Below are 19,543 nucleotides of genomic sequence, written 5' to 3'. Positions count from 1 at the left end.
TGTGATGGCTGTGATATTTGAATATTGATTTCTCCCACCAAAGCTGCATCTGTTGTCAAACCGGGAAAGCTGTTCGGACTTTGTGGCTGTGTTATCTAGTGGAAATCCCTAATTTCCTGGTTGCTAACGCTGCTGGGTTTTTCCAGGCTCAACATTTTCCCGTGTGTATTAAGAATGGTCCACCACCCAGAACATCCAACCAACTTTACACAACTGTGGGAAGCATTGGAGTCAACATGGTCCAGCATCCCTGTGGAACGCTTTCGACACCTTGTAGAGTCCATGCCCCAACGAATTGAGGCTGTTCTGAGGGCAAAAGTGTGTGCAAATCAATATTACGAAGGTGTTCCTAATGTTTTGTTCACTCAGTGTATATTATGGGTATTTTCTGAAGGCTGTAACACAACAAAATGTGGAATAAGTCAACGACAGCTGCATATGCGTACTAGCCAATACTTACAGTGCATTCCGAAAGTATTCAGACCCCTTCACTTTTTCCACATTTTGTTACGTTACAGCATTATTCTAAAATTAGGGGAAAAAAACAATTTTTAATTCATCAATCTACACACAATACCCCAGAATGACATAGCAGGGTTTTGGCAAATTTATACAAATCTGAAATATCACATTTACATAAGACTCTTTACTCAGTACTTTGTTGAAGCACCTTTGGCAGCGATTACAGCATTGAGTCTTATTGGGTGTGATGCTACAAGCTTGGCACAACTGTATTTGGGGAGTTTCTCCCATTCTTCTCCGCAGATCCTCTCAAGCTCTGTCAGGTTGGATGGGGAGCGTTAAATGCACAGCTATTTTCAGGTCAAGGACATTCAGAGACTTGTCCCGAAGACACTCTTGCGTTGTCTTGGCTGTGTGCTTAGGGTCATTGTCCTGTTGGAAGGTGAACCTTTGCCCCAGTCTGAAGTCCTGAGTGCTCTGGAGCAGGTTTTCATCAAGGATCTCTCTGTACCTTGCTCCATTCATCTTTCCCTGTACCTCCCGCTGAAAAACATCCCCACAACATAATGCTGCCACCACCATGCTTCACCGTAGGTGAATGCGTTAGTCTTGGCATTCAGGCCAAAGAATTCAATCTTGGTTTCATCAGACCAGAGAATCTTGTTTCTTATGGTCTGAGAGTCTTTAGGTTCTCCAAGCTGGTGTCATGTGCCTTTTACTAAGGAGTGGCTTCTGTCTGGCACTCTACCATAAAGGCCTGATTGGTGAAATGCTGCAGAGATGTTTGTCCTCCTGGAAGGTTATCCAATGTCCACAGAGGAACTCTGGAGCTCTGTCAGAGGGACCATTGGGTTATTGGTCAAATCCCTGATCAAGTTGTAGGCCCTTCTCCCACGATTGCTCAGTTTGACCAGGCGACCAGCTCTAGGTAGAGTCTTGGTGGTTCCAATCTTCTTCCATTTAGGAATGATGGAGGCCACTGTGTTCTTGGGGACCTTCAATGCTGCAGACATGTTTTCGTACCCTTCCACAGATCTGTGCCTCGACACATTCCTGTCTCGGAGCTCTACGCACAATTCCTTTGACCTTCATGGCTTGATTTTTGCTCTGACATGCACTGTTAACTGTGGGATCTTATATAGACAGGCGTGTGCCTTTCCAAATCATGTCCAATCAATTGAATTCACCACAGGTGGACTCCAAGTTGTAGAAACATCTCAAGGATGATCAATGGAAACAGGATGCACTGGAGCTCAATTTCAAGTCTCATAGCAAAGGCTATCAATACTTATGTAAATAAGATATTTCTGTTTTACATTTTTTATACATTTGCAAAAAAAATCTTAACCTGTTTTCGCTTTGTCATTATGGGGTATTGAGGGGGAAAAAATAATTTAATCCATCTTAGAATGAGGCTGTAACGTAACAAAATGTGGAAAAAGTCCAGGGGTCTGAATACTTTCCGAATGCTTGTTGTCCATTAGTTTACTCCAATTAGGGGAGGGGTAGTAGGGTTAGGGGAAAATAATAAATAAAGAAAATACATTTAAAATAATATATTTACATGTCTCAAGTTGAGAGGGAGTGTGCAATTGGCATGCTGACTGCAGGAATGTCCACCAGAGCTTTTGCCAGAGAATGTAATGTTAATTTCTCTACCATAAGCCGCCTCCAACGTTGTTTTAGTTTATTTGGCAGTACGTAAAAACCGGCCTCACAACCGCAGACCACGTGTAACCATGCCAGCCCAGTACCTCCGCATTTTCTTCTTCACCTGTACGATCATCTGACACCAGCCACCCGGACAGCTGATGAAACTGTGGGTTTGCTCAACTGAAGAATTTCTGCACAAACTGTCTCGGGGAAGCATCTGCATGCTCGTAGTCCTCACCAAGGTCTTGACCTGACTGCAGTTTGGTGCTGTAACCGACTTCAGTGGGCAAATGCTCACCTTTGATGGCCGCTGGCATGCTGGAGAATTGTTCTCTTTAAGGAGGAATCCCTGTTTCAACTGTACCGGTAGAATGGCATCGTGTGGGCAAGTGGTTCGCTGATGTCAACATTGTGAAAAGAGTGTCCCGTGGTGGCGGTTATTGTATGGGCAGGCATAAGCTACGGACAATTAACACAATTGCATTTTATCGATGGCAATTTGAATGCACAGATACTGTGACGAGATCCTAAGGCCCATTGTTGTGCCATTCATCCGCCGCCTTCACCTCATGTTTCAGCATAATAATGCACAGCCCCATGTCGCAAGGATCTGCACACAATTCCTGGAAGTTGAAAATGTCCCAGTCACCCATTGAGCATGTTTTGGATGCTCTGGATCGACTTGTACGACAGTGTTCCAGTCCCCCCCCCTCAATATACAGCAACTTCACACAGCCATTGAAGAGGAGTGGGACAACATTCTACAGGCCACAAGCAACAGCCTGATCTACTCTATGAAAGAGATGTTGGGCTGCGTGAGGGAAAGGGTGGTCACAACAACTGGTTTTCTGATCCACGCCATTACTTTTTTTTAAAGGTATCTGTGAATGACAGATGCATATCTGTATACCCAATCATGTGAAATCCATATATTAGGGCCTAATGAATTTATTTCTATTGACTGATTTCTTTATATGAATTGTAACTCAGAAAAATATTTTGATATTGTTTCATGTGTTAATATATTTCATCAGTGTAGCACTCATTAGTCCAACAGTTGCAAACGAGAGTTTATATTGGACAAATTCAGGTATGTTTATCCCCGTTCTGTTTGCTTCCGTTTTAAGAAATGTTTTTTAACAGAATCCGCGGAATGAATACACCCCCGATCATAAGCAAATTCAGATCACTTTCATAGCAGCCACATACAAACAGCATGATCATTTTGTGCTCTGTATAATTTGCCTCTTTGCGCTCTCCTTCTCTCATCTTTTCCCTTAGATTGTGGACTTCAGTGCACAACACATCAGGTGTCTGTGACTAGAGCTGTTACAGTGACTGTATTATTTCCACACCGGCGGTCACAAGTCATGAAGGCAGTCAAATTCCACGTGACTGTTTAGTCATGGTAATTAGTCTTCTCCAAGCTCTGATGCTGCTGATGGCCATTAGTAGCTTACCAAACTTGCTAACTCTAAGGTATTGCAAGGCCTCTTTCATAATCATGTGAGTTGCTATGGAAATGCTGGGATGTGTTTTTCAATGATGTAATTATGACGCAACATTGACGGTGATACGATATGGATTACAATGATCATCATGAATATTAAGGATTATGCACTACAAGTTACACACATACATAGACACTCAACCATGCAAATTATTTATTTGGACAGCACACACTATAGTCTTACTCTTATACAGACATCGTAGACACGTTCACTAAATTACATCCAATATCATACACATCAACCTACTCAGATTTACTACACACAACATCTTGTCTCAATTTTCTAACATCTGTGGCATTGGCTCACAGGCAAACAGGCAAGGGAATAAAACAAATATTGCTAGAACATATTTCTTGAATTCTAAATATGACATTTGAAAGCTCTAATTTTGACCGTCATAATACCTCTTGTGACAGTAACTTTACAAGCACTAATTATGGTCAATTTAGACTGAGAAAAGTATCTAGTTATGGTAAGGGGTGAAATAAGACATAAGTATAGCCAGTTATAATTGTAACGGTTTAGCAGATTATAAAATAGATCAGTCTTTACATGGCTAAAAGAAAAGGAAAAAAACGTACTGTTTACAGGAAACTCACTCTACATCCTTAGATGAAGTTGGTGGAAAAAGGAATGGGGTGGTGAAATAATTTTCTGTCATGGACAAAGGAACTCAAAAGGTGTGATGATTTTAATTAACAACATTTTTTACTTTTTACACATACAAGAACACACACATACATGTAATAGTGCTAGACATGCACACAGCTATTGGGGAACTGTGGAGGGATCGGGCTCACGTTTTTTGGCCTGGTGGTAGATCGGTCAACATACCCTTGAGCAGGGCATTGACCCTGGATGCTTCTGTGTGTCGCTCTGAATGGGAATCTGTTGGATGACTGGTATGATGTAGTTGTTGAGCGGCTTCACCGCAAGTATATTGAATGTTTTGAATATTCAATAAAAAAAATACAAAACATATATATTTTTAAGTATCTGAATGTGTAAAAAGTCAGGAATGATTTGCAAGGAAGGTGGATCTTTTTAAATATGAAAATGGACAAAAAAAATACTTGGCTCATTAATCTATTTGGTCCAAATCAGGATGATCCATACTTCTTCGAAAATATTTATACCAATTTATTGATCTTACAGGCAAAACAGGCAAAACAAAACGATACGACAGAGATACAAAATAAGTTAGAGGAAAAACAAAAAGAACTTGAACTTATTCAAGAACGATCGATCTAATGTAATCTATTACAAATATAAAGCAAACTGGATGGAATATGGAGAAAAATTCACAAAAGTCTTCCTGAATCTCCAATACAGGAAGGCTAACAAAAATAACTAGCAGAAACTCATTACTGAAGACATCTATGATTCTCCAAATGATATTTTTAAAAAGGAAGCTGAATATTTTAGGCAGATGTTCTCTTTTCCGTCTCAGTAAGGAATTATTTCCAAATAATATAAAAAATGGAAAATGAACAAATGTACACAAAGATCAGTGCAAAGGCCAAATTACAGAGGAAGAATATTTTGAGGCTATAAAATCCTTTCAGTCTGGAAAAACATAGGGCTTGTTGGCATACCAGTAGAGGTATATCAAGTATTTTTTGATATACGTAAAGCTCTATTGTTAGATTGTTTTAACTACTCCTATAGAAATGATAGTCTGTCAGGTACTCTGCAGGAAGGTCTGATTTCTCTATTATTAAAACAAGACCCAGGTGGAAAATATAAAGATCCAGTCTATCTAAAAACTGGAGGCCCCTTACACTTCAATGTTGTGATGCAAAAATACTACCGAAATGCATAGCACTCAGAATTAAAAGGATTTTACCAGCTATTGTTCATCCTGATCAGACAGGTTTTTTACATGGACAATACATTGGAGATAATATACGACAACTACTAGAAATAATAGAACATCATGAAACATCTAAGAAACCAGGCTTGGTATTTATAGCAGATTTTGAAAATATATTTGATAAAGTAAGACTGTACTTTATTTATAAATGCCTGGATTTTTTACATTTCTGTGATTCTCTTATATAATGGGTAAAAATAATGTATTACAACCCCAGGTGTAAAATAGTAAATAACGGCTACTTCTCAGAGTTTTGAATTGTCGAGGAGTTAAACAAGGGTGTCCGCAGTCACCATATCTATTCGTTATGGCCATAACTATTAAAATCAGATCCAATAACAACATTAGAGGATTAGAAATCCAAGGCTTAAAAACAAAGATGTCCATTGATGTTAATGACTCAAGTTTTATATTAAGTCCGCAAGCTAGATCCCTGCAATGTCTCAATGAAGATAACTTTTCTGTACTCTCTGGACTAAAACCTAATTATGAGAAGTGTACAATATTACATATTGGAACCTAAAAAATACAACTTTTACATTACCTTGAGTGACAGTGTTTTTACAGCTAATGCCAGTTTGTCTGAGGCTGATGCCGTGCAGGTGTTTGTACACATGCATATACACACACTCTCATTCAAATAAATGCATACAGGAACACACACATACATGTAATCGTGCCAGACGTGCACACAAACATATACAGTTGGCATTGCTGTTATGATTTTAGTTGTCCTTGATGTCCTTTGCGTTGTTGTTTGCTGTTTTCTTCTGTCTTTTTCTTTTTTCTCTTTAGTTAATTCTTGGGGGTGGGGATAAAATTCATTGTATTTTTTATTTATTTTTTTCTTCTTGGGGGGGGCGATTGTGGGAGCGGTCTCGAATGGTTGAGGGACCACTATTGGGAAACTGTGGGGGGATCTTGGAGGGTTCGGGTTCACGTTTTTTGGCCTGGTGGGAGATCTGTCAACATGCCCTTGAGCAGGGCATTGACCCTGGATGCTTCTGTGTGTCGCTCTGAATGATAGTCTGTTGGATGACTGGTGTGGTGTAGTTGTTGAGCAGCTTCACTGCAAGTATATTGTATATTTTGAATATTCAATAAAAAAAAGCTTGCTAACTGCCTGGTAGTCAGCACTCTACTGTCCCTCTAATCACTCTGACATCAATGCAAATGTAATTGAAAATCTACTGACCCCTGCCTGCCTTGACCTATTGCCTGCCCCTGTTGGATTATTAAACCATTATTAATTCGACATTGTCTGCATCTGTGTCTTACCTTCATACCTGATAATACGTGATGGAGATCCATGTGAGGTGAGAGGTGCTTCGGAGCAAGCAGCACTCAGGGAGAAGGGAATTATCATTATTATATTCTACCCAAGGGCACAATTTCCACTGGCCGCAAAAGGCCAGATTTTTTTAGGTGGCATTACGGCCACACAAAGTGGATGCCGCTGGGAAATTTGAGGCATTATCAAGTGCTTGTCAAATTGTGAATGAAAGACTGATGAAGTATGTACAGCCTGCGCAAAAAACAAAGCAGAGTTCATGCCTTTCATGAGACTTTTTTCAAATCATCATTAGTCGCACCATGTAGCCTTACAATGTATTAAAAATCAAAACATGTAGAACAACTAAAGTTACATTAATAACTCTAAATGAAGCATATAGGTGTACCTATTTCTTTGTTAACCGCTCAACACAGAATATCCGCGTGTGCGTACTACCTCAAAATATCATAACCGCTAACCGCTACATACAGCCTAGATCCTTGTCACCATATTAGGTAATGTCATAGTCAACATAGCTACTAGAGCTAAAGCGCTAGTTAACCCACTATAATCATACAGTACAGTCAGCAAGCAGTTTAGCAGTTACACCGGCGGGCCCCGGTGGCAATAAATTAATAAAACCAAAAGCTTACCTTGAATTGGAAGAGTTCCAGTGTTGGATAGCCATAACCAGCCAGCTAGCTAACATTGTATCCCTCTCTGTTTGAGCCTGTTATTTGTGTAGGCTAAACTGCATTTGCTAGCTCAGTGAAAGTGAAAAAATACAACGAAATATAGCTGTCTCTCTCTCTCTCTCTCTCTCTTGCTTCTCATTCATTTTTAAATAAATGAATTTGTTCAAAACTGTTCAACTATTGTCTTTCTCTCTATTTGAGTCAAACACATTGATGCACTGCAGTGCAAGCTAGCTATAGCTTATGATTTCAGTACCTGATTCATTGTCTGATCCTTTGATTGGGTGGACATGTCAGTTCATGCTGAAAGAGCTCTGATAGGTTGGAGGACGTCCTCCGGATGTTGTCATAATTACTGTGTAAGTCTATGGAAAAGGGTGAGAACCGTGAGTCTCCTAGGTTTTGTATTGAAGAGGAGGACGGAAACTAGCTGTCCTCTGGCTACACCATGGTTCTACCCTACAGGGTGCTGTTGAGGCTACTGTAGACCTTAATTGAAAAACAGTGTGTTTTTAATCAATTGATTGGTGACATGAATATATTTAATATAATTTTATCTAAAAAGGATCACTTTTTAATTGTTCCCCACATTTTTTTTTAGAATGAAATTCACTGAGGATGGTTCTCCTCTTCCTGTTCTGAGGAGCCTCCAGTGATGTAATTGAGAATACCCCAGAGACCCCTGATGAAGCTGTAAAATGTTAAGTATGAAATGTGCTATACCTGGGCTATACTGTATATTTGACAAGTTGTCTGACAAGTCCTATGTTCCGGGAATCCAGATACCCTGAACGTGTACTTAGGTGGTCGGTGGTACCCGTAGATCACATATGTCAGAGTCAAGGCCCGCGGGCCACATCCGGCCCGCAAGAAGGTTTTTTACGGCCCCTGGGATGATCTTGATTTATTATTAGAACCGGCCCGCAGCAAGCCGGCAGCCCGCAGATCTTTTACACGCACCAATACTACATTTCCCACAATGCAAAGGTGACGCACCGAGCAGTAGGCTGCTTCATTTCAATATTTATTGGCACAGCAGTCGTCAGCATCACAGTAAAATTAACTTTCAGATACCCATCAAAAATGGCAAAACGGAAGGTGGATACTGAGAACCGGGGGTTTCAAACAAGGTGGGAGTCGGAGTATATGTTCACGAAGGTAGCTGGAAAACCTGTGTGTCTTCTGTGTGGAGAAAGTGTGGCGGTACTGAAAGAGTATAATCTGAGACGACATTATGAAACGAAACACGCGGACACACACGCGGACGCAACTGTCAAGGCCAGTTTTATTTTGGCAGAAGAGATCGCTAAATCAGCCCGGCCATTTACGGAGGGGGATTTCATCAAAAACTGCATGATTAAAGTTTGTGACGAAGTTTGCCCAGAAAAAAGGCAACTCTTTTTAAATGTGAGTCTGAGCAGAAACACCATTGCCGAGAGAGTAGACCAGTTGTCCATCAATCTAAAAGAGCAGCTTGTGAAAAAGGGAAAAGATTTTATTGCATATTCCTTGGCTGTGGATGAGAGCACCGACATTTCTGACATTGCCCAGTTGTCAATTTTCATCCGCGGAGTGGACTCCAACCTAAGCGTGACAGAGGAGTTTTTGGCTTTACGTCCTATGCATGGCACAACTACGGGGCATGATTTGTATGAAGAGGTGTCAAGATGTGTAAATGAGATGGAGCTGCCTTGGGAAAAACTCGTGGGTTTGACAACCGACGGAGCACCTGCGATGTGTGGACACAGGAGCGGACTGGTGGCGAAGATACGGGAAAAGATGCAAGAGGAAAACGCGACAGGTGAGCTGACAGCTTATCATTGTATCATACACCAGGAAGCGTTGTGCGGTAAAGCCTTGAAAATGGAGCATGTAATGAGCATCATCACGCGCACAGTTAACTTTATCAGAGCCAAAGGTTTGAATCACCGCCAGTTCAAGGCATTTCTGACGGAGTTAGAAACGGAGCATGGTGATTTGCCTTATCACACAGAGGTGCGATGGCTAAGCCAGGGAAAGGTGCTTCAAAGATGTTTCGAGCTTCGTGAGGAGATTTGTCTGTTCTTGGACAGCAAAGGGAAAGACACAACACAACTCCGAGACGAAATGTTTCTGTGTGAAATGGCTTTTCTGTGTGACATTACGAGTCATCTGAATGCAATAAACTTGCAGCTGCAGGGTCGGGATCGTGTCATCTCTGATATGTACAGTACAGTGAAGGCATTTAAAACCAAACTGACTCTGTGGGAGACGCAGATGCGGAAAGAAAATTTGAGCCACTTTCCCAGCTGCCAGACCATGAAAGAGAAGCTCTCTACCAGTGCGTTCCCGAGCACACAGTTGGCTGATAAAATAGGTATGCTTGCCGCTGACTTTCGACGCCGATTTGCTGACTTTGAAGCACAAAAAAGCAGGTTGGAACTGCTCGGTAACCCATTTGCTGTTGACGTGGAAAGCTCACCACCAAACCTCCAAATGGAGTTGATTGACCTCCAATGCAATGATGCACTGAGGGCAAAATATGCGGCAGTGGGTGCTGCGGAGTTCGCCCGTTTCCTCCCCGGCACAATGCCCCAGCTGCGCATCCAGGCTGCTCAAACGTTGTCTATGTTTGGCAGCACATACCTGTGTGAACAACTGTTTTCTTTGATGAACCTGAACAAAACATCACACAGAAGTCGACTTACTGCTGAACACCTCCACTCAATTCTGAGGATTTCTTCAGCTCAGAGCCTTACCCCGAACATTGATGAACTTGTGGAAAAGATGGGACACCACCAAGTATCACCCTCAACCTCAAACAAGTGAACATTACTGTGCAATCACATATTTAGAGTTTTTACTCAGTTCAAGTTTAAAAGTTAAAATTTAATATTTGTTTTCACTGCATGTTACTTCTCCTTAAACAAAGTGTTGTTTTTGATTAATAGATTTTTGCACTTTATTTTTTTGTATTTCAATCCAATTATATTTTAAAAATATTTCAGTTGAGTGGATGATAGAAAATTGCTATTATTGTTTTTTCTTTGAAGTAAATTTAGCCCACTTTTGCTAAAATAGAAAATATAGTCTACTGATGGTGCCTTGAATACCGGTTTCTTTCATTTAATGTTCATGTTATGGGGATATTTATATAAAGGAAATTTGTCTTTTGTGTCTGTTGAAAATTAAAGATTACTGACAGAGCCATAAGAAAATATTGCTTTATTTATCTGATCATATTGTAATATATTTGTTAGGTTTTCAGTAGGTTCAATTAGGTTCACTAGACTATATGCGTCATTTAAAATTTTTTCAATGAACATTCGAACAGTCCGGCCCTCGTCTTGTAGCTGATTTTTTTATTTGGCCCTCCGTCCATTTGACTTTGACACCCCTGCCGTAGATCATATTGTTCCTTTACTTTTATGGGTATGATTTCATCTTATGAAATGCTAAATTAAATGCTCCCCTTTCATGCTCCTTCATTCCGACCAGCAGTTCCCATTGCTATAAAAAGGTGAGAGATATACAGCCTCAGATTCCATCCTGAGAATAATTCTCTGTAAACCTATGTGCGGGGAATCTGCTTTTCCACTCCAGTCTCCAGAGCCTGCACGGCCATGTCAATGGGTGGTATTTTCCACTTTGGAGAAAAGGCTGCTTAGTGCCAGCAAGATAGACAACTCATATTCCATCCATTTGAGATGTTTAATGGTTTCTCTATATCTCTGGTGTCCTGATCTGATAGGTTATGTGAGACATTCCTAACATGAACAGAATGTCCTTTGACGGCCATTTACACACACAACACTTCACAAAGTCTTACCCTTCAGATTCAATCAAAATGTAATCTGAACTTCATGAAATATAGATTCATACAGTTTCATGCAAGTTAGTCAAATATGTTGAAGTCCCTAACTACAAGCGCATGTTTCTATATAAATCAACCTTAAGTTCGACAGGAATCACTCGACGACTTAGTGATTGAGCAGACCTTGAGCAGAATGTGATTGATTTGACTTGCTGCAAGGATGCAAATTGGAATGTATTGGGAGGAGCGGAGGTATTGACACAACCATGACACTCATCTCCGCTGACAGCCCAACACACCTACAGCAAAGGACACAGTCACCATTTCCAGCTGCCGGGCACCAATGACCCTTATCTGAGGTGACCTGTCCAGGGCAGTTTAATCAACTAGTTATAGCTCTGTTTTCCTTACCAAGGTCCCTCCCCCTCTCTTTATTTCCTCAAAAACATTGTTATTCTACTCCTTTATTTCTCTAGAAAGATATCCTGTACAGCATGTCCTAATTTCATTCAAAAAATGAATGGGCAGCCACCCTCCTTGTACTTGTCCCCAATGTGGCCTTTCACACCCCGCGCCTCAGCTCTGGGGTAGTTGTCTGTTGCAGCCAATGCATGTCAATGAGGGGCTCTCACTAAGTCACATCAGTGCTACATATCTTCCAGTTAACACTGCAGTGACGTCTGTTCATTCTGTTGATGTTTAGTCTGCATGGCTGTTGGTCACACAACCCCCAGATGAACCCCGGGTGGTTGGGGTCGTCTTTGGTTTGTTTTAGCTTCATGTTTATTGTTGTTACTGCCAGCTGCCTGTCTGTCTGTAGTCACGGAGGTACTGCAGACCAGACGCTCCTTCACAGACATCAACGCAGAGCAGGTGCTGCTGTTCTGTGTGCACATCCACAGACGTATAAATCACCTATCCACATCATGTAACCTTTTCCACATTTTGTTACGTTACAGGCTTATTATAAAATTGATTAAATGTTTTTTTTTCACTCATCAATCTACACAATTCCCGATAATGACAAACAAAAACTGGTTTTAAGAAAATGTTACTCATTTATTTAAAATAAAAAACTGAAATATTACATTTACATAGGTATTCAGACCCTTCACTCAGTACTTTGTTGAAGCACCTTTGGCAGCGATTACAGCCTCAAGTCTTCTTGGGTATGACGAAATAAGCTTGGCACAACTGTATTTGGGGAGTTTCTCCCATTCTTCTCTGCAGATCCTTTCAAGCTCTGTCAGGTTGGATGGGGAGCATTGCTGCACAACTATTTTCAGGTCTCTCCAGAGATGTTTGATCGGGTTCAAGTCTGGGCTATGGCTGGGCCACTGAAGGACATTCAGAGACTTGTCCCGAAGCCACTCCTGCATTGTCTTGGCTGTGTGCTTAGGGTCGTTGTCCTGTTGAACCTTCACCCCAGTCTGAGGTCCTTAGCGCTCTGGAGCAGGTTTTCATGAACTACCTACAGTTGAAGTTAGAAGTTTACATACACTTAGGTTGGAGTCATTAAAACTCGTTTTTCAACCATTCCACATATTTCTTGTAAAAAAAAACTATAGTTTTGGCAAGTTGTTTAGGACATCTACTTTGTGCATGACACAAGTAATTTTTCCAACAACAGACAGATTATTTCACTTATAATTCACTGTCACAATTCCAGTGGGTCAGATGTTTACATACACTAAGTTGACTGTGCCTTTAAACAGCTTGGAAAATTCCAGAAAATTATGTCATGACTTTAGAAGCATATGATAGGCTAATTGACATCACTTGAGTCAATTGGAGGTGTACTTGTGGATGTATTTCAAGGCCTACCTTCAGACTCAGTGCCTCTTTGCTTGAGATCATGGGAAAATCAAACAAAATCAGCCAAGACCTCAGAAAAAAATGTTGTAGTCCTCTACAAGTCTGGTTTATCCTTGGGAGCAATTTCCAAATGCCTGAAGGTACCATGTTCATCTGTACAAACAATAGTACGCAAGTATAAACACCATGGGACCACGCAGCCGTCATACCGCTCAGGTAGGAGATGCGTTCTGTCTCCTAGAGATGAACGTACTTTGGTGGGAAAAGTGCAAATCAATCCCAGAACAACAGAAAGGACCTTGTGAAGATGCTGGAGGAAACCGGTGCAAAAGCATCTACATCCACAGTAAAACAAGTCCTATATCAACATAACCTGAAAGGCAGCTCAGCAAGGAAGAAGCCACTGCTCCAAAACCACCATAAAAAAGCCAGACTACGCTTTGCAACTGCACATGGGGACAAAGATGGTACTTTTTGGAGAATTGTCCTCTGGTCTGATGAAACAAAAATAGAACTGTTTGGCCATAATGACCATCGTTATGTTTGGAGGGAAAAGGGGGAGGCTTGCAAGCCGAAGAACACCAACCCAACCGTGAAGTACAGGGGTGGCAGCATCATGTTGTGGGGGTGCTTTGCTGCAGGAGGGACTGGTGCACTTCACAAAATAGATGGCATCATGAGGAAGGAAAGCTATGTGGATATATTGAAGCAACATCTCAAGACATCAGTCAGGAAGTTAAAGCTTGGTCACAAATGCATCTTCCAAATGGACAATGACAGCAAACATACTTCCCAAATTGTGGCAAAATGGCTTAATAAGGACAGCAAAGTCAAGGTATTGGAGTGGCTATCACAAAGCCCTGACCTCAATCCTATTAAAAATTTGTGGGCAGAACTGAAAAAGTGTGTGCGAGCAAGGAGGCCTTACAAACCTGATTCAGTTACAGCAGCTCTGTCAGGAGGAATGGGCCAAAAGTCACCCAACTTATTGTGGGAAGCTTGTGGAAGGCTACCCGAAACATCTGACCCAAGTTAAACAATTTAAAAGCAATGCTACCAAATACTAATTGAGTGTTTGTTAACTTCTGATCCACTGGAAATGTGATGAAAGAAATAAAAGCTGAAATAAATCATTCTCTCTACTATTATTCTGACATTTCACATTCTTAAAATAAAGTGGTGATCCTAACTGACCTAAGACAGGAAATTTTTACTAGGATTAAATGTCAGGAATTGTGAAACTGAGTTTAAATGTATTTGGCTAAGGTGTATGTAAACCTCTGACTTCAACTGTATCTGTAATTTGCTCCGTTCAACTTCACCTTGATCCTGACTAGTCTCCCAGTCCCTCCCACTGAAAAACATCCCCACAGCATGATGCTGCCACCACCATGCTAGGGATTGTGCCAAGTTTCCTTCAGACGTGATGTTTGACATTCAGGCCAAAGAATTCAATCTTGGTTTCATCAGACCAGAGAATCTTGTTTCTCATGGTCTGAGAGTCTTTAGGTGCCTTTTGGCAAACTCCAAGCAGGTGTCATGTGCCTTTTACTAAGGACAGGCTTCCGTCTGGCACTCTACCATAAAGACCTGATTGGTGGAATGCTGCAGTGATGGTTGTCCTTCTGGAAGGTTCTACCATCACCATAGATGAGCTCTAGAGCTCTGTCAGAGGGACCATCGGGTTCTTGGTCATCACCCTGACCAAGGCCCTTCTCCCCCATTTAGCCTATTTTAGCTTTAGGAAGAGTCTTGGTGGTTCCAAACTTCTTCTAGTTAAGAATGATTGAGGCCAATGTGTTCTTGGGGACCTTCAATTGCTGCAGACATTTTTTGGTACCCTTCCCCAGATCTGTGCCTCGACACAATCCTGTCTTGGAGCTCTACGGACAATTCCTTCGAACCTCATGGCTTGGTTTTTGCTCTGACATGCACTGTCAACTGTGGGACCTTATATAGATAGGTGTGTGCCCTTCCAAATCATGTCCAATCAATTTAATTTACCACAGGTGGATTCCAATAAAGTTGTAGAAAGATCTCAAGGATGGTTAATGGAAACAGGATGCACCTGAGCTAAATTTTTCGAGTCTCATAGCAAAGGGTCTGAATACCTATATAAATAAATATTTTCAGTTTTTTTTTTATATACATTTGCAAACTTTTCTTAAAACCTGTTTTCGCTTTGTCGTTATATGGTATTGTGCGTAGACTGCTGAGGATTTTTTTTATTTACTCCATTTTAGAATAAGGCAGTAACGTAACCAAATGTGGAAAAAGTCAAGGGGTCTGAATACTTTCCGAAGGCAAAGTGCTGCTCTTTTACACTGATCTCTTATAGAGGGGAAACTTCTATAAAATGAGCTCGTGTTGACGGCAGTTTCCATTTGGAAAAGGCACTTTGCAACCATTTTCAATCAGACGGGTTTACATCTTTCAATCAAAACAGTTTACTTGATAAGTCTACAAAGCATTTTGATATATCAGGCCTAGTGTTTTTTTTCCAGCAGTCAGACGCCAATATTCTGCTTCCACTGTGCCACAGGGCTGCTACAGACCAGGACAGGGTGTGATAATGTTAGTGTGTCTACAATGTCTAGTCTGATCATATCAGATTCTCCACTGTATTATGCCGCCCTGACATTGGTGCTTGACTTTGGTGTACTTGAGTTGTAATATTTTTTGCACTGTGTGTGTGAGAGAGAGGGAGAGACGGAGGCTGTTTCCACGGTAACGATGCAGTCCTTGCCTTGTCTTGGACACACCGTTTGGTGTGCTGCTATGGCAGCAAAGGGATGCTCAGCCTTTCCTCCTGGTTAACCTTCACCCTTCTTCCTAATACCCTGTGTGGCTCGTTAAATACACACACACACACACACACACACACACACACACACACACACACAGAAACACACACACACACAAAGGGCTTAACATGGCCTCTGCCTCAGTCTGCATTTACAATCTGTTACATACCTTTCCATCAGTCACATCACTCATATCTAGCGATGGATCTTTGTATGCCACTCTCTTCACCTTTCTTTCTCTTGCTCTAGTCTCTTTCTCATCTTCTTTCTATCTCATCTTTTCTCTCTCTCTCTCTCTCTCTCTTGCCCATTTCCTTCTGTCCCAATTCCCTCATTAATAATTTCCCCCTCATTATCTTCCCTTATCTTACTCGCACTAACCCTTTCTCCCCCTCTCTCTCCCTCAGGGTGTGGGCCTCTCAGTCCACGGGAGGTTTCGGGTGGCCACTATGAAGACTCTGTTCGCCATGCCGGAGACGGCAATTGGTAAGACACTGTGCCGGCATCGACCCCTGCCCTCCCCCGAGGTCCATGTTTGGCTCATGTTATTGTGATTGTGTGTATTTTCACCTTGCTTGGCACAGTCACTTCAGTGCATTAATAATAAATGGGCCATGCAGACATAGCAAGAAGAGCATCCTCCTCAGTCAGATATGAACAGGCCGAGCAGGGTGACACATACACAGAAACATACACCGCTGTTTCTGTACCTGTTTCTCTGCAATTGCATAATGTTTTACAAAGTCTTCACATGGCATGATGTGACAATTAAACCTTAAATGTTTTATGTAAACATTTAAAAATAGTTTGTTGACCGCTTAGCCTGAATAGATGGTCACACTTCTTTCAGGTGACAGAGTCATTTGTTTTTAAAAATCTGAACACCTAGCTAATTACGCAATAGCCTGTTACCTGTTTAGGTCAATATATGTCTGATTTGTTCAAACTACAGTAAGTATGGGTATTTAAAATGAGAATATGAACCTGGGTGCAAAAATGTATTTGGCTATATGTTATTCATATTATTTTGAGTGTTGATGGTTATGGGGACCATGGGAACCATGGGAAAATACAGTTTGATATGGAAACTGACAACCAGTTATGCTGCGTGAACAGAAGGTATGCAGGTGATCGCCTGGTGGGCACTACCCGCTATGGAAGGAAGGAATGCTCACCACGCGGCCAACTGCAAATCAAACCGTCGTTAAAATGCTTGAGGCCGGTCTCACGCAGAGTCTCAAAGTGTCAACCCTTGGTCTCGGACCGTCACTCATTCCCATGTGCACTTTTTACCAAGTTGCCAGGTGTGGGGTTTGCCAACATCATGTTCCACTGGGCATGATGAACACCTTACTCGTCTCGTCTATTGAAGATGAGCCACTTTTCCTGAGACGATCGATTGTAATGAACAATAGAAAGCTTTCATGGCACCCCATGCTGTAATGTGTCCCAGATAATTTTGGGAGTTTCTTTGCTTCTCTGTTATGTTGTGATTGATTTTACTGATCGCATCTTACTGGCTGCTGCTGTAGTGATTCCCCTCTTATACTGTACAAAGATGAACAGCACAGTCATTAAGGGGGAGGAGCTGCCTCTGAATCGATCCAGATCCTTCTGTGTTTTTGGCAGGTTTTAGACCAACCTGTAATTATGTGTGGTTTGCAAGGTCTTGTATATCGACCCAGTAGTAATTGGCCATAACGTAGGGCTGGGTGATTATGGCGTAAAAGTCATATCTAAAAAAAATTCAAACTTCTGGGCGATTCATGATATAAAGTGCCTTCGGAAAGTATTCAGACCCCTTGACTTTTTCCACATTTTGTTAGGTTACAGGCTTATTCTAAAATGTAATAAATTGCTTTTTCCCCCTAATCAACCAACACAAGACCCCATAATGACCAAACAAAAACCATTTTTTAGCCATTTATGCTAATGTATTAAAAATGGAAATATTACATTTACATACATATTCAGACCCATTACTCAGTACTTTGTTGAAGCACCTTTGGGAGCGATTACAGCCTCGATTCTTCTTCGGTATGACACTACAAGCTTGGCACACCTGTATTTGGGGAGTTTCTCCCATTCTTCTCTGCAGATTATCTCGAGAAGAATGGGATGGGGCGTTGCTGAACAGCTATTTTCAGGTCTCTTCAGAGATTTTCGATCGGGTTCAAGTCCGGGTTAATGTCTCAATGGTGGTGGTGGTGGGGGGGGGGGGGGGGGGGGGGGGGGGGGGGCTTGGTGGGCAGGGTTGCCATGTCCGTGCTTTTCCCAAGAATTGGGCTACTTTGAAAACGATGCCTTTGGTGAAAATATATTGTTGCAGGGTTTTAGGTTATTTCTATATTGCACCATGGCCACCATGGCATTTTTATTACATATACAGTGGGGAGAACAAGTATTTGATACACTGCCAATTTTGTAGGTTTTCCTACTTACAAAGCATGTAGAGGTCTGTCATTTTTATCATAGGTACACTTCAACTGTGAGAGACGGAATCTAAAACAAAAATCCAGAAAATCACATTGTATAAATTTTAAGTAATTCATTTGCATTTTATTGCATGACATAAGTATTTGATACATCAGAAAAGCAGAATGTAATATTTGGTACAGAAACCTTTGTTTGCAATTACAGAGATCATACACTGCAAAATTGGCAGTGTATCAAATACTTGTTCTCCCCACTGTATGTATGTATGTATATATATATATATATATATATATATTTACTGTGACCTGCTGCTGCTGACTATCAGGCAGTGAGAAGGCTGTTGCTGAGTGAGTGAATACGTGAGTGGTGGGGAGGGTCGGAGGGATGTCTGTTGAAGCTGAGCGCTGCACACATGGGTGAGAGGATACAGAGCAGCAAACGTGCACATCATTACAACTTTTTACCAGTTGTAGGTAGACTATTTAGATTGTCATTATGGAGACACCCATTTCCAACCTTTTTTCCTCAAAAAATATTAAAGCGCTAGAACTGATGCTCACCATCAGTTCTAAGATGACAATGCACGTGTAAACTACTTAAGTTGCTCTAGAGCGCATTAGATAAATTAGCTTGAAGGTGGTTTAAACTGCATTCTAATGTCAACTTTGCTTATGGAAAAACCATGTAAAATGAAAGGTTTTACGCATGCTCAGTTCTTGGGTCTCGAGTGCTGCGCGAGTGGAAATTTCAAATGGAAGTTATGGATCTCCCTCACTTGCTTCGGATATGGGGAAAAGTCCACAATGAAACTGAAATTGAATGTGGACAGTGATACATCTTGTTGTGGACATTCTACACAGGGACATTCAAATCAATCTTAAATGAATCATTCTTTATTATCAGCATGCTGGAGAGGTTCCAACCAACTCAATGCACCAAGTACACATGTCGAACAGGAGCTCTACCGGAGCAGTCCCGTTAGTTCTCTTATATATTGCAGACAAGTTATATTTGCATGATTTAACTTATTCATCATTCATAATTAATTGATCATTAACATTTGCTTCATTCATGTGACTGACCAATACCTCACGAGGCTTCTTCTCTCTAAGCTGAGACCTTGAAACAGAGATATCTTTCGTTCTCAAAACAAGGATCTGGGTGTACGGCCAAATTGGAGATACTGATAGTGAGGATTTGTTTAACCAGTCACTTGCATGAACACAAA

At 41.3% G+C, this 19,543-nt stretch overlaps 1 protein-coding gene across 1 annotated transcript in view; it reads left to right on the top strand.

Moving 5' to 3' along the window:
- LOC139380061 (3-hydroxyisobutyryl-CoA hydrolase) overlaps positions 1-19,543 on the top strand; it is a 55,437-nt gene that overhangs the window by 12,163 nt on the left and 23,731 nt on the right. The window contains 1 exon segment of the mRNA XM_071122523.1: positions 16,287-16,412. Within this exon segment, the coding sequence (XP_070978624.1) occupies positions 16,287-16,412 (126 nt within the window).

This window comes from Oncorhynchus clarkii, chromosome 22 (genome assembly GCF_045791955.1).
Source record: "Oncorhynchus clarkii lewisi isolate Uvic-CL-2024 chromosome 22, UVic_Ocla_1.0, whole genome shotgun sequence".
Classification (NCBI taxonomy): Eukaryota; Metazoa; Chordata; class Actinopteri; order Salmoniformes; family Salmonidae; genus Oncorhynchus; species Oncorhynchus clarkii.
This window is presented reverse-complemented; position numbering and strand designations above follow the sequence as displayed.